Source organism: Bolinopsis microptera, chromosome 2 (assembly GCF_026151205.1).
Source record: "Bolinopsis microptera isolate Bmic1 chromosome 2, MBARI_Bmic_1.0, whole genome shotgun sequence".
In the NCBI taxonomy this organism is placed as follows: Eukaryota; Metazoa; Ctenophora; class Tentaculata; order Lobata; family Bolinopsidae; genus Bolinopsis; species Bolinopsis microptera.
In genome coordinates, this window is record NC_087073.1 from 8,198,772 (window position 1) to 8,217,799 (window position 19,028).

The following is a 19,028-nucleotide window of genomic DNA, read 5'->3' on the forward strand; positions in this document are numbered from 1 at the left end:
GAAGTTGGACTTCCTGCCAAACCGCACAATCAAGACTGAAGAGGTATAAAACGTCCCGCAAGGCGCAACTTTCACAGCTTTGTACTAAATTTTAACGTTAATACCACCCCGCATGTGAAAATCATATTCGTAAACGCGAGTTCAAATAGAGGAGGGACGGAGGAGCAGCCTAACTTTGTGTTTTATGTGTAATTTTTGGCTAGACTAAAATTATTAAAAATGTCGATTATGTAATGGAACGTGATTTATGGTTAAATTAATATGAAATGTTCGCCACACTGAGTACTGACATTGTCAAATGTGGTCGTTGAATTGACCGTTGTATGAAACTAATAGAACGAACATTTATGGTAATTTATATTTCCCCCCATTGCAAATATCACCTTCTATATATCACCAACACTCAACAGCCTGTGCTCCCTCTATCAGACCACCTACACTTACAGAGTTTAAATCGTCTAATATTACTATTTTCCATACGAATTTGTGCCAGAACTGGGGAGGTCGTTCGCTTCCGGTCTGTCTGGAACTAAAGTACAGCACCATATTAAATTTAATACTCAGTAATTTATAAGCCAGAACAAATTATTGCAAGAGCGTCTGCAAGATCGGATTCAAGGTTCTCTCCCTAAAGGGCTGAACACAACACCGTACCTAATCACATTTCTAATCCGATAGCTGAGAGTCCAATAAATGACTATTCTGGTCACATGCGCCGGATCTGCCCCCTGATTGGCGGATGTAACAGGGGACTCTGTCTCTAGTGGTGAGTGAGGACCCGGCCTCCTCCCTCTCCTCCTCAGCTGGTCGTTAGTCAGTCCCAGGAACGTGATCATGTGTGCACTGCTGGAAAAGTAACGAGCACTCCAGCTCAGCTAGCTAACTAATTGAAAGTGTGAAAGAGAACATGCACGGCAGATAATATCAGACCCGCGTGTCCAGCCGTAGCAGTAGGCCGGTGACACGCAGACACTACGTCTGGCTGCTCGGTCTCCAGTTCTCACGGTGCCCGGCCGCCACGTGACACTCCCCACCAATCACAGAGCTCGCTGCCTCCCCACGTGGGCGGATCGTCAGACTGGTGGACTATGTGGAGGCGCCGGCAAGTCTGCTCACTCGCTCGTTTGTCATGCTGCTACTCTCAGTACTTGTTCTGGTGCCCGGTTGTCTGGCAACACTGCGCGGAGGCCGCTTATCTCCCGACACTATGAGAGATCTTCTCTCCCGTGCTGCGCCTGGCATCGGTCTCCACGAACAGATACCATATGTGTACCAACAACTTGTTAAGATATACGCATACCCCGACAGTATTACTTCCAGTGGCAACACTGCTAGACCCTATCTGCTAAACCCAAAAACTGGTAAGATAACGAACAAATGTTTAAAGTAACTGCTCGTGATTTTTTACAAACATTTATTTCATAAATGTTACTGGCATACATTTAATTAATCATAACCATGTTATAACTCACATATCCATATATGATATCGATATGGTCAAATTCATTGCAATGGTCCTGGAGAATTCCATAATTCGTACTCAAGTCACTAGTCACCTTAATGTATTTGTTCCAGAAACCCTAAAATACCTTGAAATATTTGTACCAGCCTTTTTTCTAATGAAGCGCCCTAAATATTCGACAAATAATAGCAAATAATAATATTTTCATAAGGATTCGACTATAAATAGAAGAGGAGAAGAATAGTGCATTGATGAATTAACTTTCTAGTCTGTAAATAAAATACCATACCTTTCGTCGGTGGTAAACTTAATCGCAATATCTATAACATAAATATCTATGCTTCATTTCATATTTAAACATAATGTAAAAGTACGTGCGACTAACTGCTACCAATGATATAACTGATTTCAAATGATTTTGAGAACCCTTTCATTCTTCGCCCTCTTGAGTGGGTCCATCATATTTGATAACTGAGGTCGAATTGGGAATATCCAATCTCTACATATTAGTGTAGTAGTCTCTCTCAAATTCAATTAATTTCAAGAACCGGTAAAAATTAATCACAATACGATGATATATGTAATTTCCTGGCATTATTTACTGCCAGTGCCAATGATTGCAAATAATTGGGGAATTGGTTTATAAATAATATTAAGTTAAAGAAGATGATTCTTCCTACGTGAGTACGTGTCTTTTATTGCGTTGAGACTCTACGTTAACTCCAAAGCATGGAAGTTAATATTTATATAAATATTATACCTACAAACACCTAACTTGAATTGGCTCAGTAAGAGAAAATATTTTCTTCTCCATCGATGTGTTGTTCCTTCTTCCTTGATAATCCAAGTACAAGTAAAAAAGGTCGCACAAAGATTTACCCAAATCTTTGTTTTGTCATATTTCATAGATGAAGTGGTATCGACTTTCATTTCTCTGTTCTGCCACTGAAGCTTTTACTCATTTCTTTCTCAGTAAAATAACACTTCTCAAAATTTGGAATGATTGTGGTTTTGTTAATTCCATTTCACTTCGATTATTCCTTTGCGGTGATAGCTAAAGAAACTTCTCATATGTTCGATTAAGTGCGGTTTTATAAAATCTTTTTGATCTTTAATTATTCCTCTGCAGCTATTTCTAAAGTAATTCAACTACTCAATACCCATCACCGACTTTATTTTAAGACCACATTCCTCATCGACCTCAAAATCTCATCTTCTTCATCACAAAGTTCTAAAAAACTAGACTTCCTTTGTCGGTAACCGGCTGCTTTTCATTGGATACCCCCACGCATACCGCTATTTGAGTGAATTTATTTATTTATAATATCTATCTTGATAATTTAACGGTCATGAGTGGTTCGCATATTTTCATATCCCAGAATTCTGATTTACAAAACTCATCGGTCATACGTTTAGCCGCTATAGACAGAGTTCATTGCGTAATATTCCCATACCAGCCAGTTCCTTGATTCCCAAGCATGTAAAAGCTAACACTTCACACCTCGTGACTGCTTCCCCACGATTACTAACAGTGAAGTTTTTGTGAGCTGCGTTTAAATCTCACAAGCTCGTGCACGGAGCACGCCACTTGGCAGGGGCTAACTAGCAATGAGCCGTCATTTTTAACATGTAGCTACTTAACTGTTTTCAATCTTCATACTCAAATTCCAACGAGGACTCAAGTATGTGTCATATTTATTTGCTGTCAAATCGCACGCACGCGATTTAAACGCGGAACTTGAGCTCCGAGCATGCGAACTGGCCCACCAACGTTCAGTTAGAGATAATGGTGACCACCATTCATGCAGGCAGTTGCGTTGCTATTGACTACTAACTTTATCTTTTGACTATTAACTGAGAAAAACCACTCCTCCGTTGAAAATTAAATGCCCACGTGTTCATTGCATCGCACGTGCGAAATCCGATACTAACGATATTGCACGTGTTGCATCTTTTGACGAAATTGGGGCGGTTTTTGAACGCATCTGACGATAATGCTTTAAACTGTTAACATTCCCGTTTTTTCGATGACCATGTTAATTTTTTAGCGTCCGATGATCTCAGTAGATTCTGGAACTTATCACCTTGTGATTGGATACTGATATAAATAGTTGACGCGGAATATTTTCAGATGATCGGACAGATTGCCTGGTGTTACATAGCACACCTTACAATAAGCTGGTAAGCGTGCAGGAGGCCGAACTTCACCTATATCTTCCTAGCCTCGTCAATGGGAATCCTGGAGATGCAACTTCTATTCTGGTTGGTTCTATTTAAAGATTAACAAATCGGTTTTATGTCATCGATATTTTTTGAACGTGGAGGAGTTAAGTTTTTCAACTTAAAGAACCAGAGGGGCGAGGGCATTGTTTAAATATTGAATTTGATCACGCATATTGCTTGATCCGCGTAAAACTCCTACTTTTGCATCTGAAAAGATTGTCCTATGTTAACGCCTGCGCCCTGCACCGAATTTTATATTTTACTAAACTCTCCCTTTCATAAACTATACATATTAATTTTTAATCATTAAATTAATTCTGCAGATTAAAAGAAAGTTACCGTATGGTATACGAGAGGATCAATTCGTTCTAAAGTGGTCTGAATCGTGGATTCAACTGAATATCACCCAAAGTATAGAGGACATTGATTTCTGGCTCAGAGACGGGCTGTGTGTGTCAGCCATTAACGATGAGATCAAGTCTGTTCCAGAACCCTGGAGATTTAGTGAAAATAACACAGGTTCCTAATTTCAATGATGTGTGACGACAATTTTTATGATTATCACCATAACTTTTCATTTTGGAAACATTATGCTCTATTTTCTTTTTATAAACTGCCATCATACTACTATGTTCATAATATACAGATATTGAATTGAAGCAATTTTACAGATGATTTAGCGTTCGTTGTGGCCTGGTCTAAAGAGATGATGTCAGTTCCCCTGAACATGAAGACCAAGAGATCACACCGGTCCAGAGACCGGTCCAGGGACCGGTTTAGGGAAACCGCCTTCAATCACTCACCGTTCGGGAAAAATGTTGGGCGAGCAGTAAGTACGAACTTCGTAGTACGAATTTTTATCTCGTTTGACAAGTAAATACTCTTTTTTTCTAGTTAAACACATATAAGCATTGTTGTGTATATATTGTAAAGTAGCATATATAAATAATATGCATTATACAATTCCTATTATCAGAATAAGTTTGGAGCAGAGCGGTGTGCGTTAGAACCACTATACATCGACTTCAGAGACCTTGGTTGGGAATCCTGGATCATAGCTCCGCCAGGGTGAGTCATTCATGAGAAACTTATTGTATAATGTTTATGCGATAATTGAGTTATTGTATGATTTTTATGCGATAATTCAGTTTGAAATTTTCTGAGGAACCATGTGATTCAATTATTACTCACTAGTCACATTCTGTATTCACATCACCCGTTTTTTATTTCACTTAGAAAGGGCTTCAAACAAGTTTCACTGAGATTGCTGTAAAACAGTTCCCTAATAATACTTGTTGATGGAAATTAATGGGGCCTTATCTTTAAAAATAAAGATACTAAAGATGAAGCAGGAATATTTTAAGAGTTCATTTGGACAAATCACTGGTAAACCGGCAATGTATCGCTGGATAATGTCTAAAATCTAAAGTCTAATACCATAATTTATCGGATTAAGTTATTTTGTAAGTTTTAAAATGGCAAAAGCACACCAAAACTTTACCAAAACAATCCCTTAATTGGGCTGAGGTTTAACTTTGTCTCCTCTGACGCATCCCAAACATAACGTAGCCTTGCCACCTCTGATATCTTTAGCTAGCTCCTTCATACCATGAACAACTCCGTGATACCACACCGGTTCTGAGTTCATGTGATGATCATTATTTAACTGAGACACTGGATCACCCCTTCTCAGATGTGTTTCGAACTGCACTCCCTCCCAGTAGCGTCTGTCCTGGTTTAAAAACGAAGTCTCGGTAACGAGCCCCACTGGACCTGGACAGTTGAAGGAGAAGCCTGGTATCCTGGTGTAGGACGACACTGACTCTGCTATCAGTCCGCCTAGGGAGTGTCCTGTAAGGTAGTCCGGGTTGAGAGATTCTGCAGCCTGCATTCCTGAATTAATGGCACCTCTCACCTTCTCCCAGCCATCTTCAATTTTCTCTAGACCTTGAAACTGATCTGGCATGAGGTGAGCTAATATTTGGTCCGGATCAATCAGATCTAGATTCTGTTGGATGGTTCTGACTGAAGCTGTTCCACGGAAAGCCAGGATAGTTTTGTTTTTGAATTGTCCAGGTTTTATGACTCTGTAAAGAGCGTACTGAAGGTTCGTGTCTGTCGTAAGGTTCTCCTCGACTCTATGCTGCTTCAACTCTCGTACATATTTACGGAATCCCACCTTTTTGTCAAAGAAATAGCAATCGTTAGCACATATGGCAGAAGCGAGGAGAATTACCCTCTTCCCCTTCTGAGAAAAGTTTACTGCCATCGATTGTATCTCCTTTTTACAAGTATAACACTGTGCGCAGCAGAGCGATAATTCGTCTGCTCTTATTGGGGGTTTCTGAGTCTCCTATAGTCAGGACAACTTCCGAAAAGTTTTCTTTACTCCCTTGTCTGAAAGATAAGATATTATCCATATAAATGAAGAATGAAGAATGAAGAATGGCTAAGTAATGATTGAAATCTACAGACGACTAAAGCAACTGACAAGTGACAAAACTCGTGGAAATAACTTTTATGAATATTAAGAGCGATTCGCTTTCGATGTACTAAGTACTTAGTTAGCCCACCAAAAATGCTATGCTCGCATCAACTTTCAATGAGACAGAAAAGTATCAGACATAAATTTAGAATGTGCATGTATGATGCATATAATATGCAATGAATAATTATGTATGTACTATGTATTCACTGATAGTATTACTAAGAATAGCTCATTTCAGCATAATCGAGAGTCATGAAAAGGCTGCGAGCGATTAATTATTGACGCTGATGGACCTGGCCAAGGTGTCCGGCCCTCAACTCGTGCAGCACGGATATTTGAGTCGTAAGAGAAATCAGAGTTAGGCAACTTAAGAATAAACGATAAGAAAGTGAAGATTAAGACATGCCATTAGAAAGTGAACTGGACGTCAAAAAGTCTTTTATTCGATGTCGAAGAAAACTGAACAACATATAAATACTAATAGGTAAATAGGCAATATAAAGAGGAAAAACATACATGATACTGCAGGTATAATATACATTATACATGTATCTTGTATGTTGCATAACGTTAAACGAGTGCCGTCCATAAAACCCTGCTACACCAATATGTCACTCAAGGCAAGGTACAGAAAATAACATCTTGCTCAAGACTGGCACTATGTTTAATTATACTAGTATTAGTATTATATGAAGTGCTATCCTAGGATTTCCTTCAAATTCCTGCTCTAATAGAATAATGCGCTGCATGTTGAATGTATTTGAGGTACTGTGTATGGCATTTCTTAGATTGTTTCGCATCCTCCTGTGGATGTTTTTGCATTTGGCATGATTCCGGATGATGGTCAAGATATTTTGTTTAAGATGGAATTCAATAAATATCATACGTTATTAATTATTATATATCATCATTAGCGCGCACTTAGTTCACGTTGGTACGGTGGAAAAATAAGATTGAGAATTGTTAGTCACTTATTGTTAGTAGACGTATTGATTTGTTGAACAGTAAAGCTTAATGCTGCTAAAAATAAAATATACATTCAACATTCAATATATTCCATGCGGCTACTAAACAAACTGATGAGGTATTGGCAAAATATTTCTAGAGATATTCGTCAAGACGATTTTCTCCTAAATAAGAATTTGAGTATCTGCTTCCTCTGTGAATTTCGTGACTCCCTGTGGTTCAATCCCAATAACGGTGAGCTGATCATACTGAACGCATCTTTGTCCATTACGGTCGAGAAATCCCTCTGGATATCATCCGCCATATCGTCCATATGATGTGATGTACCAGGATGCCAGAATGGCTCTGAGTTTAAATGAAGTTCATAGTTAACCTGACTAACTGGATCATTTTCTCTGAGGTGAACCTCGAACTTCAGTCCCCGATAATGTTCAACATCAGGGTTGAGAAAGGAAGTTTCGTTCACCAGACCCACAGGTCCGGGACAATTAAAAGAGAAGCCAGGTATCCTGGAGAAGGAGCTGACCACCTCAGACATCAGCCCACCCAGAGAATGGCCGGTTATAAAATCAGGTTTTATCCTATCTGCTGCTTCCTGGGCTATATTGCAAATCTCCCTAATGGTATCCCATCCGTCCGTCTCATCCAACTGTCCGAACACACTTGGCAGGTACTCCCGCAGAACTTGGCCCGGGTCCAACATGCTGATGTCTTGGAGGATGGTGCGCGTAGTTTTAGTGCCGCGTATGGCGAGGACTCGTTTGTTGGAGTGTTCTGGAATGCCTGTTAGTTGGTACACTGCATACTGGACCTTGTTACTCGACCTCATGTTCTCTTCTACTCTGGGAAAACATAAATAAGCAGAACAAAGCAAGTTATCCATGTCAATACTCACAACTTTGATAAATCAAAAGCAGCAATGAAACTAAAATGTACAAATTATTAGGATTATTCAAACCTATATTCAGTTAACTCAGTTGCGAATTTGTCCAAACTGTGTTTTCGCTCGAAGAAGTAGCAGTCTTTAGCACAAGCTGCCAATGCCGGAAGTAGTACTTCCCGCTCTTCATTGGTGAAGTTCACCGCCATTCTGTTGATAAGCTGTTAACTAGGAGATAACAGAAAATAGAAGAATATACCTTAAGGGAGATTTTTGGACTTTTGCTTCTACTTACAATAGTTGAGTGTGTCCCATATCCTAGCCTAAAAGTCCGGTTATATATCGTGATCCTGGACCAATATATATGGCAAGTTTGTTAAATATGGCAAATCATAGTTAAATAATATTATAGCTTGCAGGAGTTTTGGCTTATGCACATTGCACAAAATGTGCCTCAATTATGCTCATCACCAGCTCAACTTGACCCACTACCCAGTTATCCTGCCCATCTAATTGTAAACCTTTCAATGAGAGTAATTATAACTTTGTACATCATTTGTTGTGTTAAACTCAGCAATGTTGTACAAGGCAACTTTATATACTACGCTGTTGAATAATTCAACCTGAGACTGCCTAAAGGCTGCAAATTTGGCGAATTTTTCAGCTTAATTGCGTTTTTTTCTTCCAAGTTTGCCGTACATAAACAAATTTAGGCAGAATCGCACTATTTGCAAAATATTACCGCACCTACATGTTGCCTCTGGTAAGAACAAACTCAATGTGAACGGCAGATTTGAGAATAGCGTATCTTACCGGAGTCAGTAACTTAATCATCGGCCACGACCCACCTGCAGCCAGTATAGTGTATATTTCATAACTAATTGCAAGTTACAAATTAATATGATCATAATATATGATAATATTTGAATAATACAATATACAATGATTCATGGCTTCAATGGCGTAACGTTGTTACGTTGCCCCCCCCCCCCCCCCCCCGCTGAAAAAACGCCCTCCTTTTGGCGCCCCCTCCCCTTTTGGCGCCCCTCCCTAAATTTGAACAAATTAGGTGATTATAGGGGATACGCCAGTAAAATCTCTAAAAAAGTGTGTTTCTAAAGCAAAACGCGCAGTTTTGCTAGTACCGTAGTTAAGTTTTTCCAAATTGTCCCACATTCAAACGACGATTTGCCCCCCCCCCCTTCAGGGTCGGCGGGGCCCTTCGTTTCGCCACTGCATGGCTTGATCAGGTTCAATGCAGCTAGTTAAATATCCTTGTATAATGATAATTATCCGACTAGTTTAAAAAGAAGAGGCCACACCAAAATAATGCTAAAATGTATACGTATTACTTATGCGATACATATCCCGTAGCGGAATTTATTACATTAGTTTAAATTAACTCCAAGCGTACCAGTAGGTAAACTATTAAGAAGGTATCCTGTGCGGGAGCAAAGGGTCTTAAATCTTCATTCAGTAGAGCTTGTTGAACTGTACACAGGTAAAAACATTGTACATTGTACAGGATGCAGTCATTAAAATTAAGACAAAAGTAAGGCGATGTTGCCAACTATGCAAAACAAGTTGATATGTAGTACAAATGTACTGTATGTATACTGCTGGTATAGATTATTATATAGACTAGTATAGATTATAGACTACTACCATAGAGTGTAGGTGTTAGCCTTTATGCCGAAAGTGCATGACGTGTGCTCTGATAATTGTGGGAGAAGTCTGGGAGTAATATATTATCAGGTCTTTAGACAGTAGTGCCAGCATAATGGTATCAGTTATCATAGCAAAATAACCATGTTTATGTTGATTAATACAACTGACGTACACTGCAGCACGATGACCGATCGACCTCATTGAAGCAAAGCGGACCGAAATAAAGTGCAATCAAGTGTTCCTGAGTCGTATATGTTTCTACTGAGAAGCTGATAGTGAGAGAGTTATACATTATTCTTCGTAGAAAATACAATGTACAAATTCCATGTGTTGTCCAGCACGTAACTGTTGCGTAAATTTGTCTGATGAAATGAAAGCGGCAAGCCTAGAACAAAAAGAAAAGCCTAGAGTTAAAAGTGAATAATTTGAAAGCTGCTGAAGTGCGATCAGCCTTACGTTTCTCTTCGTGACCGTTCACATAAAACGTCATTATTGTTGCGCAATCTCACACCTCTTCCGTCATCACTCCAATAGAAGGGCCTCTAAGGTCTTTATGTCGAAATTACCTAATTAGTAAATATAGGTTCGTATGTATATATCTTCCAAGTTGCCCATCGGGTAGACTCCAACATACCAAGTGGCAAGTACCAGCTTCGATCAGAATTAGAAATCTGATATTAGAAATCAAGCTAACATAATCACATAAATTATAATTCAAAGTGAGACAATTCAAATGAATAAGATGAGCTAAGAACCTGAAAGACGCATCCATGTGCGGATCAATTTAGGATGACTTCATTGATCACGATTAGTCGTAAGAGGTACTACTTTAAATTATCTTTTCGTAGTGTGCGTAGCACTCATCTACTCAACTACTCAACGCCCTTTAAATCATTTAATCCAAATAGACTCATAATCATTCTTCTGTGGCTTGGAAATTGGAAAGCCCTTAATTTTCGATACAATTTCAATGTTAAAGTGTTTACGAGATGTTAAATAATAATGTGTGAACCGATTTAGTTCACACATCTAAGGTTTCTACACAAGAAAAGTCAACGAAATAAGTAATAAAGTTAAAAATAATATTTTAGCTGGGTCCAAGTTCCAACATATCAGGACTGCAAATAAACTACGCTGTAACGGCTTTGATTGAAGCGCAATACACCACTGTCATTTTCCATCAGCATAATATGGTGTCGAATTATTATCATTGATAATCCACGTTTACTACAAACTTATCACCTAATGTTCCTGGCGACTCAAAAAGAAGTACATATTAGGTTACAATCGTTAACATGTCATGCATTCAGTGTGTACGCAGTAATAAACAGTAATCGACGTCTTGCTACATTTATCACGATTAAATTGGTGTAATTATATACTAGTTTGCGGATAATTACATAATATGTTATCTAATTTGAAATTTGTTGATAAACATATGCCGAGATAATCAGGCTGAGTGCACATGAATTGAGTTACTGCTTAAAAGCTTTTAACACAGATTTCACGATTCAACAAAATGGGGAGTTCTCAAATCCAAAAGTAGATGTAGAAGATAAAACGAAAACACAGAGAATAACCTCTGCAATCCAATCCGTTTACAAAAAAAGCGAGCATTATTTCACTGTTTTCAAAGTAAGTAGAACTACTGTACGATCGTTTATAGGCAGCAGTGATTGTGATTAGTCTTCTTCCACTAAGTAACTGGATGAATGACTAACCATTTCAAGGAGCGATGTTTATTTTCAAATATCTCGACTTCTTCTGATGTCGGATAGTGATCTAAATTTCAGTATTTCATTGGTAAACATTTAACGATTTAAAACTGTTTAACTCTAGCATTTGGCATAATTAGCCAAGTTTTCATTCAACATTTCACTCACAAATATCTATCTTTGAGTCAATTAAATCCTAATTGATAATTAATTGATTGTTTCAGACTAGAGGTTGGCTCATGTAGTGGGACGTGTATGAGGGACGATGTCTCCAGTAACTACAACCTTATCATCAGCAATATATCCAGGTACAGTCACACTTACATCATAATGTCAATTTATTCGTATGTTTTAATTTTAAATAACTCATGTCCATTGTCCCCGTCGTTTTTGTTCGCGTTTTCTGTTCGTCGTGAGGGTGAACCTAGAGTAAGGCTTTATCTAATTTAAGAAGTTTAATCAATTTTCGTCGACCAAAGTTTGAAGTTGCTAAAATGAACTTTAATTTCAGAGACCCGGACTTGTACCGGCTATACAGTCTTGCTGGGATCCGAACTGAAACGACGTGTGTCCCAACATCACTTCTCCCAACTGTCCTCATGTTCATTGGTGAGGACCAGGACATCGTGGTGCAGTTGGTGGAGAACATTTTGGTGGGAGGGTGTGGGTGTGTTTGATGAAATTCAGAGGTTCACAGATTTTATCAGCCCGAGATCGCCGTCGATGATGAAGCATTAAAATGGTGATGACCAACCATTACCTATAAGAGGACTAAGGAAGACGCTAGTCACTGAAATACTGAAATATACCAAGACTCCGAAGAGGTTGATCCTCTTAACCAATCAGAGCCGCTTAAATATCACGTAACTGGAAATACTTTAATGCCAGCGATTATGTATTTTCCGGTTGAAGGTAAACACTACTGACAGTGACTAATGTTTTTAGAAAAGAAAGACTGTAAACATACAACTAATTCTCATTTCTCGGGCCGCTTGTAAAATTGAGATTTATTGGTATATTGATACGGTTGTTGATTGCTATAATTTGGCTGATTTCAGTGGTAGTGTTTTCGTCGCTACGCGATTACGTAAAAACTTACCGTTAAGTTTTTATACATAAATACGAACCCCTGCCTGCTACTGCTAGCTTATCGTGTGCTTAATTATAATAACGTATTATATTCCCTTGCGAGAACGAAAGAGAATCATTCGCTAAATGATTGTTTATACTAATCGGTTGTAAGTTTTTCAAAATTTGGATTTGATAGCTGATTTCGCGAGCGAAACCCACAACCCAGGTTCAAAATATGTAAATATGTTTTGCATTTTGGTTAACTTCCCTTATTAATAAAATTATAATCAGAATCTAAAACAAAATTTATCATTGATTATATGTATTCGCATTGTTTAGATATATATTGATTACTAAATACTACAACTACAAATGCATGTATTAACAATTAACTTACTCTCGTAGTTCTAAATATAAATCGAGATTAACCATTTGACAGATCCGGTACCTGATTTTATATGTATAGTGCTCAAATTCTTGACATGATTCACCGAAACAATGCTGGAAATTTTATTTCGTATATCTTTCCTTAACCTAGCTTGCCACTGCCTGTCTTTTGTTCAAATCGGTCGCGGTGCATAGGGATTGGTGTGCCGCAGGTACGAGGTAAATACTTTTCAAGCAATTTCAAATACTGTATTTACAGTTACAAGTTAGCTGTACCAAATGGCCTGGTATTGTATATACTTGCCGACTTGCGCCGTCCAATGGAAATGTCATATTTCCACACCTGTCACGAGGCTTACTGCGGGATAAACAAACATCTTTTCCATTTTCTCCGAAATATTGATCTCATGTTTGGACAAAAGGCATGTGTTTAACACAAAGATTAAAAAACTGCATGCAATAATTGCAGTTTGAGAATTACTTATAGGTTTATACGTTATAACCTAACATTGATTGACGATGTCAATTCTTCGCATCTCGCCTATCTGCTTAAGAAGAAGAGAAGCATTATTTGATGCGCGCGCGACCCAGTAGTGCATCGCGCTACATGTAGCGCGATGCAAAACCTAACAAGACGAGGCGCGCGCCAAGTTAGACTCGTCGACGGTAGTATAAAAATAGTTGAAATATTGACCATTGTTAATGTTCTGGCCCGGCGCGCGTTACTTCGTTCATGTTCGTAGCACTTGCCATTTCGAGAAGAAAGCGACGCGCGCTAAGCTACTTCGAAGTATTTAGACTAGTAACATCCGTCAAATAGTTGAAACAAATATTTTGCAAGTATCACCCGTTTTACAATTCACAATTATGAATTAACAATAAATACATTTTTGCTTTGGAACCGACTTGTATCACGTCGTGACCCCCACTGTCTTTTCATTGTAGCGCGATGCGTTACTGTGCCGCGCCGCGCACTCAATGAGGCTTCTCACAGCGCCGAGCTGAGATGAATTGACATCGTCAATTAATCTTTTCACTATAGTGGAGTTTCACCCCTGTAGAGTTTTACCCCTGAAGAGTTTCAACGATACAGGGGGAGCCGCGTAATTGTAATCGTGCGCGGCGGGTCGATCATACAATGTATGACAAGAACAGACGACATAGACTATAATATATATATATGATATAAAACATTTAAAATTTGTTTCAAGCTTATTTCAAGTGTAAAAAAGAGTAAATATTTTTTAGGCGTGCCTATCCTGGCCTGAGTGCGCGGCAAATGGATGATGGAAAATGAAGAAGTAAGCAATAAACTAGCAAACGCAAGTTGACGGATGTTACTCGTCTAAATTTCTTCGAAATAGCGCGCGCCGCTTTTTTCTCGAAATGACCCGAGGCAAGTGCTACGCGACGAAGTGAATAGTAAATTTTTTGCTCTAACCAGAGCCCTCTCGCGTCACGCAGTACGCGTAGACTTGTAAGTTTACAACTTACCAGGACGCACGCCGAGTTGGACTCGTCGACGGTCCAATATATGGAACAGATATTTTACGAGTATCACCCGTTAAGCGTAGACACATGGCTATGTGAAGTAAATTTTAACAAGCACGAGTGCGCGGCTGTATCGTAGTCATGAGTCACGATACATACATTGTCATTTAGTGAAACGATAATGGGGCCGGGATCACTTGTATCACGTGGTGACCCCCACGGTCGCTTCACTATAGCGTCTTCGACGCTACAGGGGGAGCCGCGCACTTCGTGCGCGGCGGGTCATACAACGTATGACAAGGGATCACGACGTGATACAACTCGCAATCACTTCAGTAGATCGGTAAAATGCACCATTGGGCCTCGCCGAGCTGCGAAGGATTGACATATCGTGAATCAAATTTGTTCTAAGTATCAAAATTGTCGATCAAGAGTCCAACTCTGAACTCGGCGCGCGTCTTGATAGGTTATAATTATAATATAAATGTATAAACCGTTCCGGGTCAGTTCATTATATATATATATATATATAACTCTAAAACTCTGGTCACAAGAGCAACTGCCTAAACGTGCAGAAGTGAAAACAAATAAATAAAATATACTAGCAGTCCTTAATACTCGTAATAAATAGATTCATTTAATGTCATAAAACTCTTAACCATACACGTGACCAGTAAAATAATTTAATTGGTCTATAGACTACTGTATAAAATTCTCAATATATAAACTTTATTAACAATAATAAATTAGTTAAAATAACACCAACCTTTGGTGTATAAATGAGTAAACAACCTATTTGTCGTAAAATATCTTTCGTAATATTATAGTATATGCTATAATATCAAAACTGTTTATTAGAGTTCAGGTAACAGAACTTAACTGTAATGGCACCTCTGTAGTATTATCCGTTGTTGAGATGTAACCATTTTTTCGTCCGGTCTAACATTGACCCCGGCTCATGAAATATATGCTTCGTCCGGTCTAACATTGAACCCGGCTCACTAATCATAGGGATGGTGTAGTAGTTGGAATATGACACACTGTTTACAGTTTTATCTCTGTTCGAAGGAATTCTTCTGCATCCCTTGTTATTTCAACCGCTAAATCAAAGAACTCGCGAAGTCTGCTCCATGATATTAACATTGAATTTCCACCATAGCCCTGGTTAAAGATGTTGTGGAATGGGTGTCTTTTGAGAAGCTCACTCATGCTGTTCCTTTTATTTAGTTTTATATCATGACAGAAGATAAGCAGGTGAAGTGAGTTTTGCTCCCCTCGTCCACATTCACACAGTGGAGAATCAAATTTGCTGCTGTTGAACCGGTGAAGAAATTCATTCATGATGTTGTTGGGGTAGAACAGACTTAGGAATAGGGTTTCAAGTTGCCTTGTTGTTTTGGGCGGAAACTTAAGCTTTGTGGTGCTCACTGTAGGTGCCTCTGTATAACCTTCCAACTGATACTGGCTGTTTATGGAAGATTGCCAAAGCTGTTCACTGTAATGTTTCATAACCAATTTACTGTAGCTGCATCCTTTTGTTGATAAACTGGAGAATTTCTCAAGGTCATGGTTGTTTATGATGTTTTGATCCTCCTTGGTGAAGTGTTCAGGGTGTATCGAAGATTTCCACAATAGAAACTGAAATACATCTTTTATCTTTCCAGTGAGTGGGCTATAACTGCCTGATTGGGTTTGGGCATCGATGAGTTTTTTCAGTGGATCCTCTATATCAGGAAATATATTTAGTTTTAGGAGGTGCTTCACCGAGTTCACTTTGTTTGATATGGTTAGTGGCAACACACCTAATATCATTTCAGCTGTGGACATTCTTACATTGAACACTGCACCCAAAGCTGCCTTAATAGTCCTATACCAAGCACTTTCGACTTCTTTGATACTTCGATTATTGATCCAGACAGTTCCAGCGTAATGAATTCGTGAATATATGAGAACTTCAATTAGCCTGACGATGACATGTTGTCTGAATCCCCAGTTGCGGTTTGTATATTTGCATATTGTAGCCCACCGGCCAAGTATCTTTCTGTTAATATCCTTTGCATGATCAATGTAAGTGAGCTTCCTATCCATTATCAAGCCTAATACTTTGGTCTTTTCGACAAACAGGATCTTGTTGCTGCCAAGATGAAATGACACTGGAAGAAGCTTTGCATCGTTTTCTGCGGTACCAAATCCAATTAGTTCAGTCTTTCCAGGATCACAGTTTATTATCATTCTCCACGTTATACTCCATTTATAGATAGCATCGCATGTCATTTGTAGGTTCAGAAGACACTGGTGTGTGGTTTCACCTCTGACTCTTAATGTTCCATCATCTGCAAACTTGTAAACCCCTATATCTGGGTTGAGAGAAAGATCTTGTGCAAGGTCATGTAAATAGAATTTAAAGAGAATTGGAGACAGTGCCGAACCTTGTGGTAGACCAAATTCTCTACATGCTCTAATGAACCCAGTATAGTTGTTGAATATAAGGCGAACTTTTCTGTTGAACAGAAAGCTGTTTATAAGTTTCCATAAACTTCCCGACACTCCAAAATCCGACAATTTTTTCATGAGACCTTTTTTCCAAACACTATCAAAAGCCTTTTCAAAATCTATAAAGAGACAGATGACCGTGTATTTCTTCTGAAGATGACTACGAACATCATTATCTAGTCTGTTTAGATAGCGAACAGTGTTGCGCTTTTTAGTGAACCCTTCTTGATACTCATCACTAAGGCCCTTCATCTTGAAATGTTCTTCTAATCTGCTGGCAATTATTTGTTCAAACACCTTACCGATATAGGATGTTATAGAAATCGGTCGATATGATCCTGCTTTGCTGTAGTCAGTTTTACCGTCTTTCTTTAGAAATATTACGTCAGCAATATCCCAAACCCAGTGGCCAGTCTTCAAGCATGAATTCAACAGTGTAAGAATACATTCACAGGCAGTTCCTCCCAATTTCTTTAACATTACAGGGTGAAATTCAACGTTATCAAAGCTTTTTCCTGCTGTTTGATAGTTTTTGAAGAAGTGTTGAAGTTCACCTTTTGTTATCTCACGATTTAGCATATAATTTTCATCGTTGGTTGTGTACGTAGAGTCTTGGAGATCATTTTCATTACATTCAAGACATTCCGTATAAATTCTATTGACATCTTCATAGAACTTTGCATCGAAGTCTGTTCCTTTCTCCAGCAAATGTTTACCTGCGAAGAAGCTATCAAATAGAATTTCTTCAATATCCTTAGAATCTGTAATGAGATCACCATCTGCTTTCTTGAAGGGCTCTACCTTATTGTCACGTTTTTTAGAAAACATCCGATTGAATTCTTTCCAAAACTTTGTGCACTGGGAAGCGTTAAGATTGTTGGTTTTTGTTAAAATGAACTTTTGACACTCTTTTTTCCTTGTTTCATCAAACATATCTTTGGCATGATCTAGGGCAGCTTTGTTTGACAAAGTGTTACGTTTCATGTATAATCTTTTTGCTTCTCTAAGTGCTTTAGACATTTGGGAAAGTCTATCTGTCCAGTAAGGCTTGCTATGTGGTGTGGATTTCTTGTGTGTTGCAAACTTAGATGTTGCTGCATGGATTGTTGTGTTGATGATGTTCCATTGAGATGTAGCATCACTGTTAAAGAAGTCAGTTTTCTTAGCTGCTAGATCATCCTCAATATAATCTGACCATTTTGCCCAGTCGATTGAGCTTATGTCGATTTTCAGCTTGGGGGGCGCTGGTGAGTTTTCAGCACATACTGTTGATATTGATGATAAAATGGGCACATGCCCACGTATTGGAGCACCTGAGAATAGTTCTGCATCAACATCTGTTTTCATATCAGTAAATAGATGTTCTGTTGCTGTAGATGTTATCATAAAGTCTATCAAGCTATTTCCATTGTCCGATAGAAATGTTGGTTCTGCACTACTTATGATGGTGTAGTCTTGAAACTTCAGTTCAGTGGCAATCTGCTTTCCATAAGAGTTATCAGTATTATCACCCCATATCTGATGTCTTGCATTGTAGTCACCAAAAGCTATTACTCCCTTGGCGTTCAATTGGGCAGACAGCTTCTTTGCACTTTCAAGCATAGCCAGTAAGTCCTTCACAGCATCTTTATAGTTAAGCTTTAGATAAACTGAGCCCACAATGAATCGGAATGCCTTCCCAGTAACAATGCTCCAAGCTGCATCAATGTTTTTAGATAGTTTCGATATTTCGACTAATGGTGTTATGCTAAGTTTTCGTGTGTTGACATATATCATTGCACCTCTGTTAATGGATGAATTGCAATCTGTTACATAATTCATGTACTTGAGATCTAGGTTGCTTTCATCAGAAGTGTATGATTCCTGGACAGCTAATATATCTATACTACTTTCATAACAGTACTTGTCTAGTGCAAAGCGACTTCCGTCCGACATCCCACAAATATTGATAGAACATAGATTATAACCAAGCTTAGTAGATAGTGTGGGTCCACTGAGTTGAGGTGTAACCTTAGAATGCATATTGTGTTCGTTGTTTGATTTCATCCAGTTTCTGTTTCATCACTTCACAGGATTTGTCCCCAGTAATATGCCCATCCTTTTTGCAGTGAACACATTTCTTTGATAAGCTTACACATGCATTGCTTTCATGTCCTTTTTCGCCACACTTTCCACATTGGCTAG

At 38.7% G+C, this 19,028-nt stretch overlaps 4 protein-coding genes across 5 annotated transcripts in view; 1 reads left to right on the forward strand and 3 right to left on the reverse strand.

Moving 5' to 3' along the window:
- Window positions 1-19,028, reverse strand: part of LOC134811244 (malectin-like) — an 85,833-nt gene that overhangs the window by 65,314 nt on the left and 1,491 nt on the right. The gene's annotated exons all lie outside the window — the stretch shown is intronic.
- Window positions 1-19,028, reverse strand: part of LOC134811248 (large ribosomal subunit protein eL31-like) — a 59,823-nt gene that overhangs the window by 29,571 nt on the left and 11,224 nt on the right. The gene's annotated exons all lie outside the window — the stretch shown is intronic.
- LOC134826707 (bone morphogenetic protein 4-like) lies at window positions 1,062-13,020 on the forward strand. Its single transcript, XM_063839198.1, has 7 exons — window positions 1,062-1,361; window positions 3,594-3,724; window positions 4,009-4,204; window positions 4,357-4,514; window positions 4,662-4,753; window positions 11,627-11,710; window positions 11,914-13,020. The coding sequence occupies exons 1-7, from the start codon at window positions 1,130-1,132 to the stop codon at window positions 12,077-12,079; spliced, it is 1,059 nt and encodes a 352-aa protein (XP_063695268.1). The 5' UTR covers window positions 1,062-1,129; the 3' UTR covers window positions 12,080-13,020.
- LOC134811969 (uncharacterized) lies at window positions 7,249-8,228 on the reverse strand. The gene is made up of 2 exons (XM_063819138.1): window positions 8,098-8,228; window positions 7,249-7,981 (listed from the first exon to the last, which is right to left on the reverse strand). Exons 1-2 carry the CDS (start codon window positions 8,226-8,228, stop codon window positions 7,288-7,290), a joined length of 825 nt encoding a protein of 274 aa, XP_063675208.1. The 3' UTR covers window positions 7,249-7,287.

What these genes read in the sequence shown, in the direction of transcription:
- LOC134826707 (XM_063839198.1), top strand. Translation starts at nt 1,130, where the DNA reads ATGCTGCTACTCTCAGTACTTGTTCTGGTGCCCGGTTGTCTGGCAACA. An exon ending in TGGATCATAGCTCCGCCAGG is followed by an intron (nt 4,754 to 11,626) that starts GTGAGTCATTCA and finishes TGATTGTTTCAG; the next exon opens with ACTAGAGGTTGGCTCATGTA. An exon ending in ATCATCAGCAATATATCCAG is followed by an intron (nt 11,711 to 11,913) that starts GTACAGTCACAC and finishes CTTTAATTTCAG; the next exon opens with AGACCCGGACTTGTACCGGC.
- LOC134811969 (XM_063819138.1), bottom strand. Translation starts at nt 8,228, where the DNA reads ATGGCGGTGAACTTCACCAATGAAGAGCGGGAAGTACTACTTCCGGCA. An exon ending in ACTGAGTTAACTGAATATAG is followed by an intron (nt 7,982 to 8,097) that starts GTTTGAATAATC and finishes ATGTTTTCCCAG; the next exon opens with AGTAGAAGAGAACATGAGGT.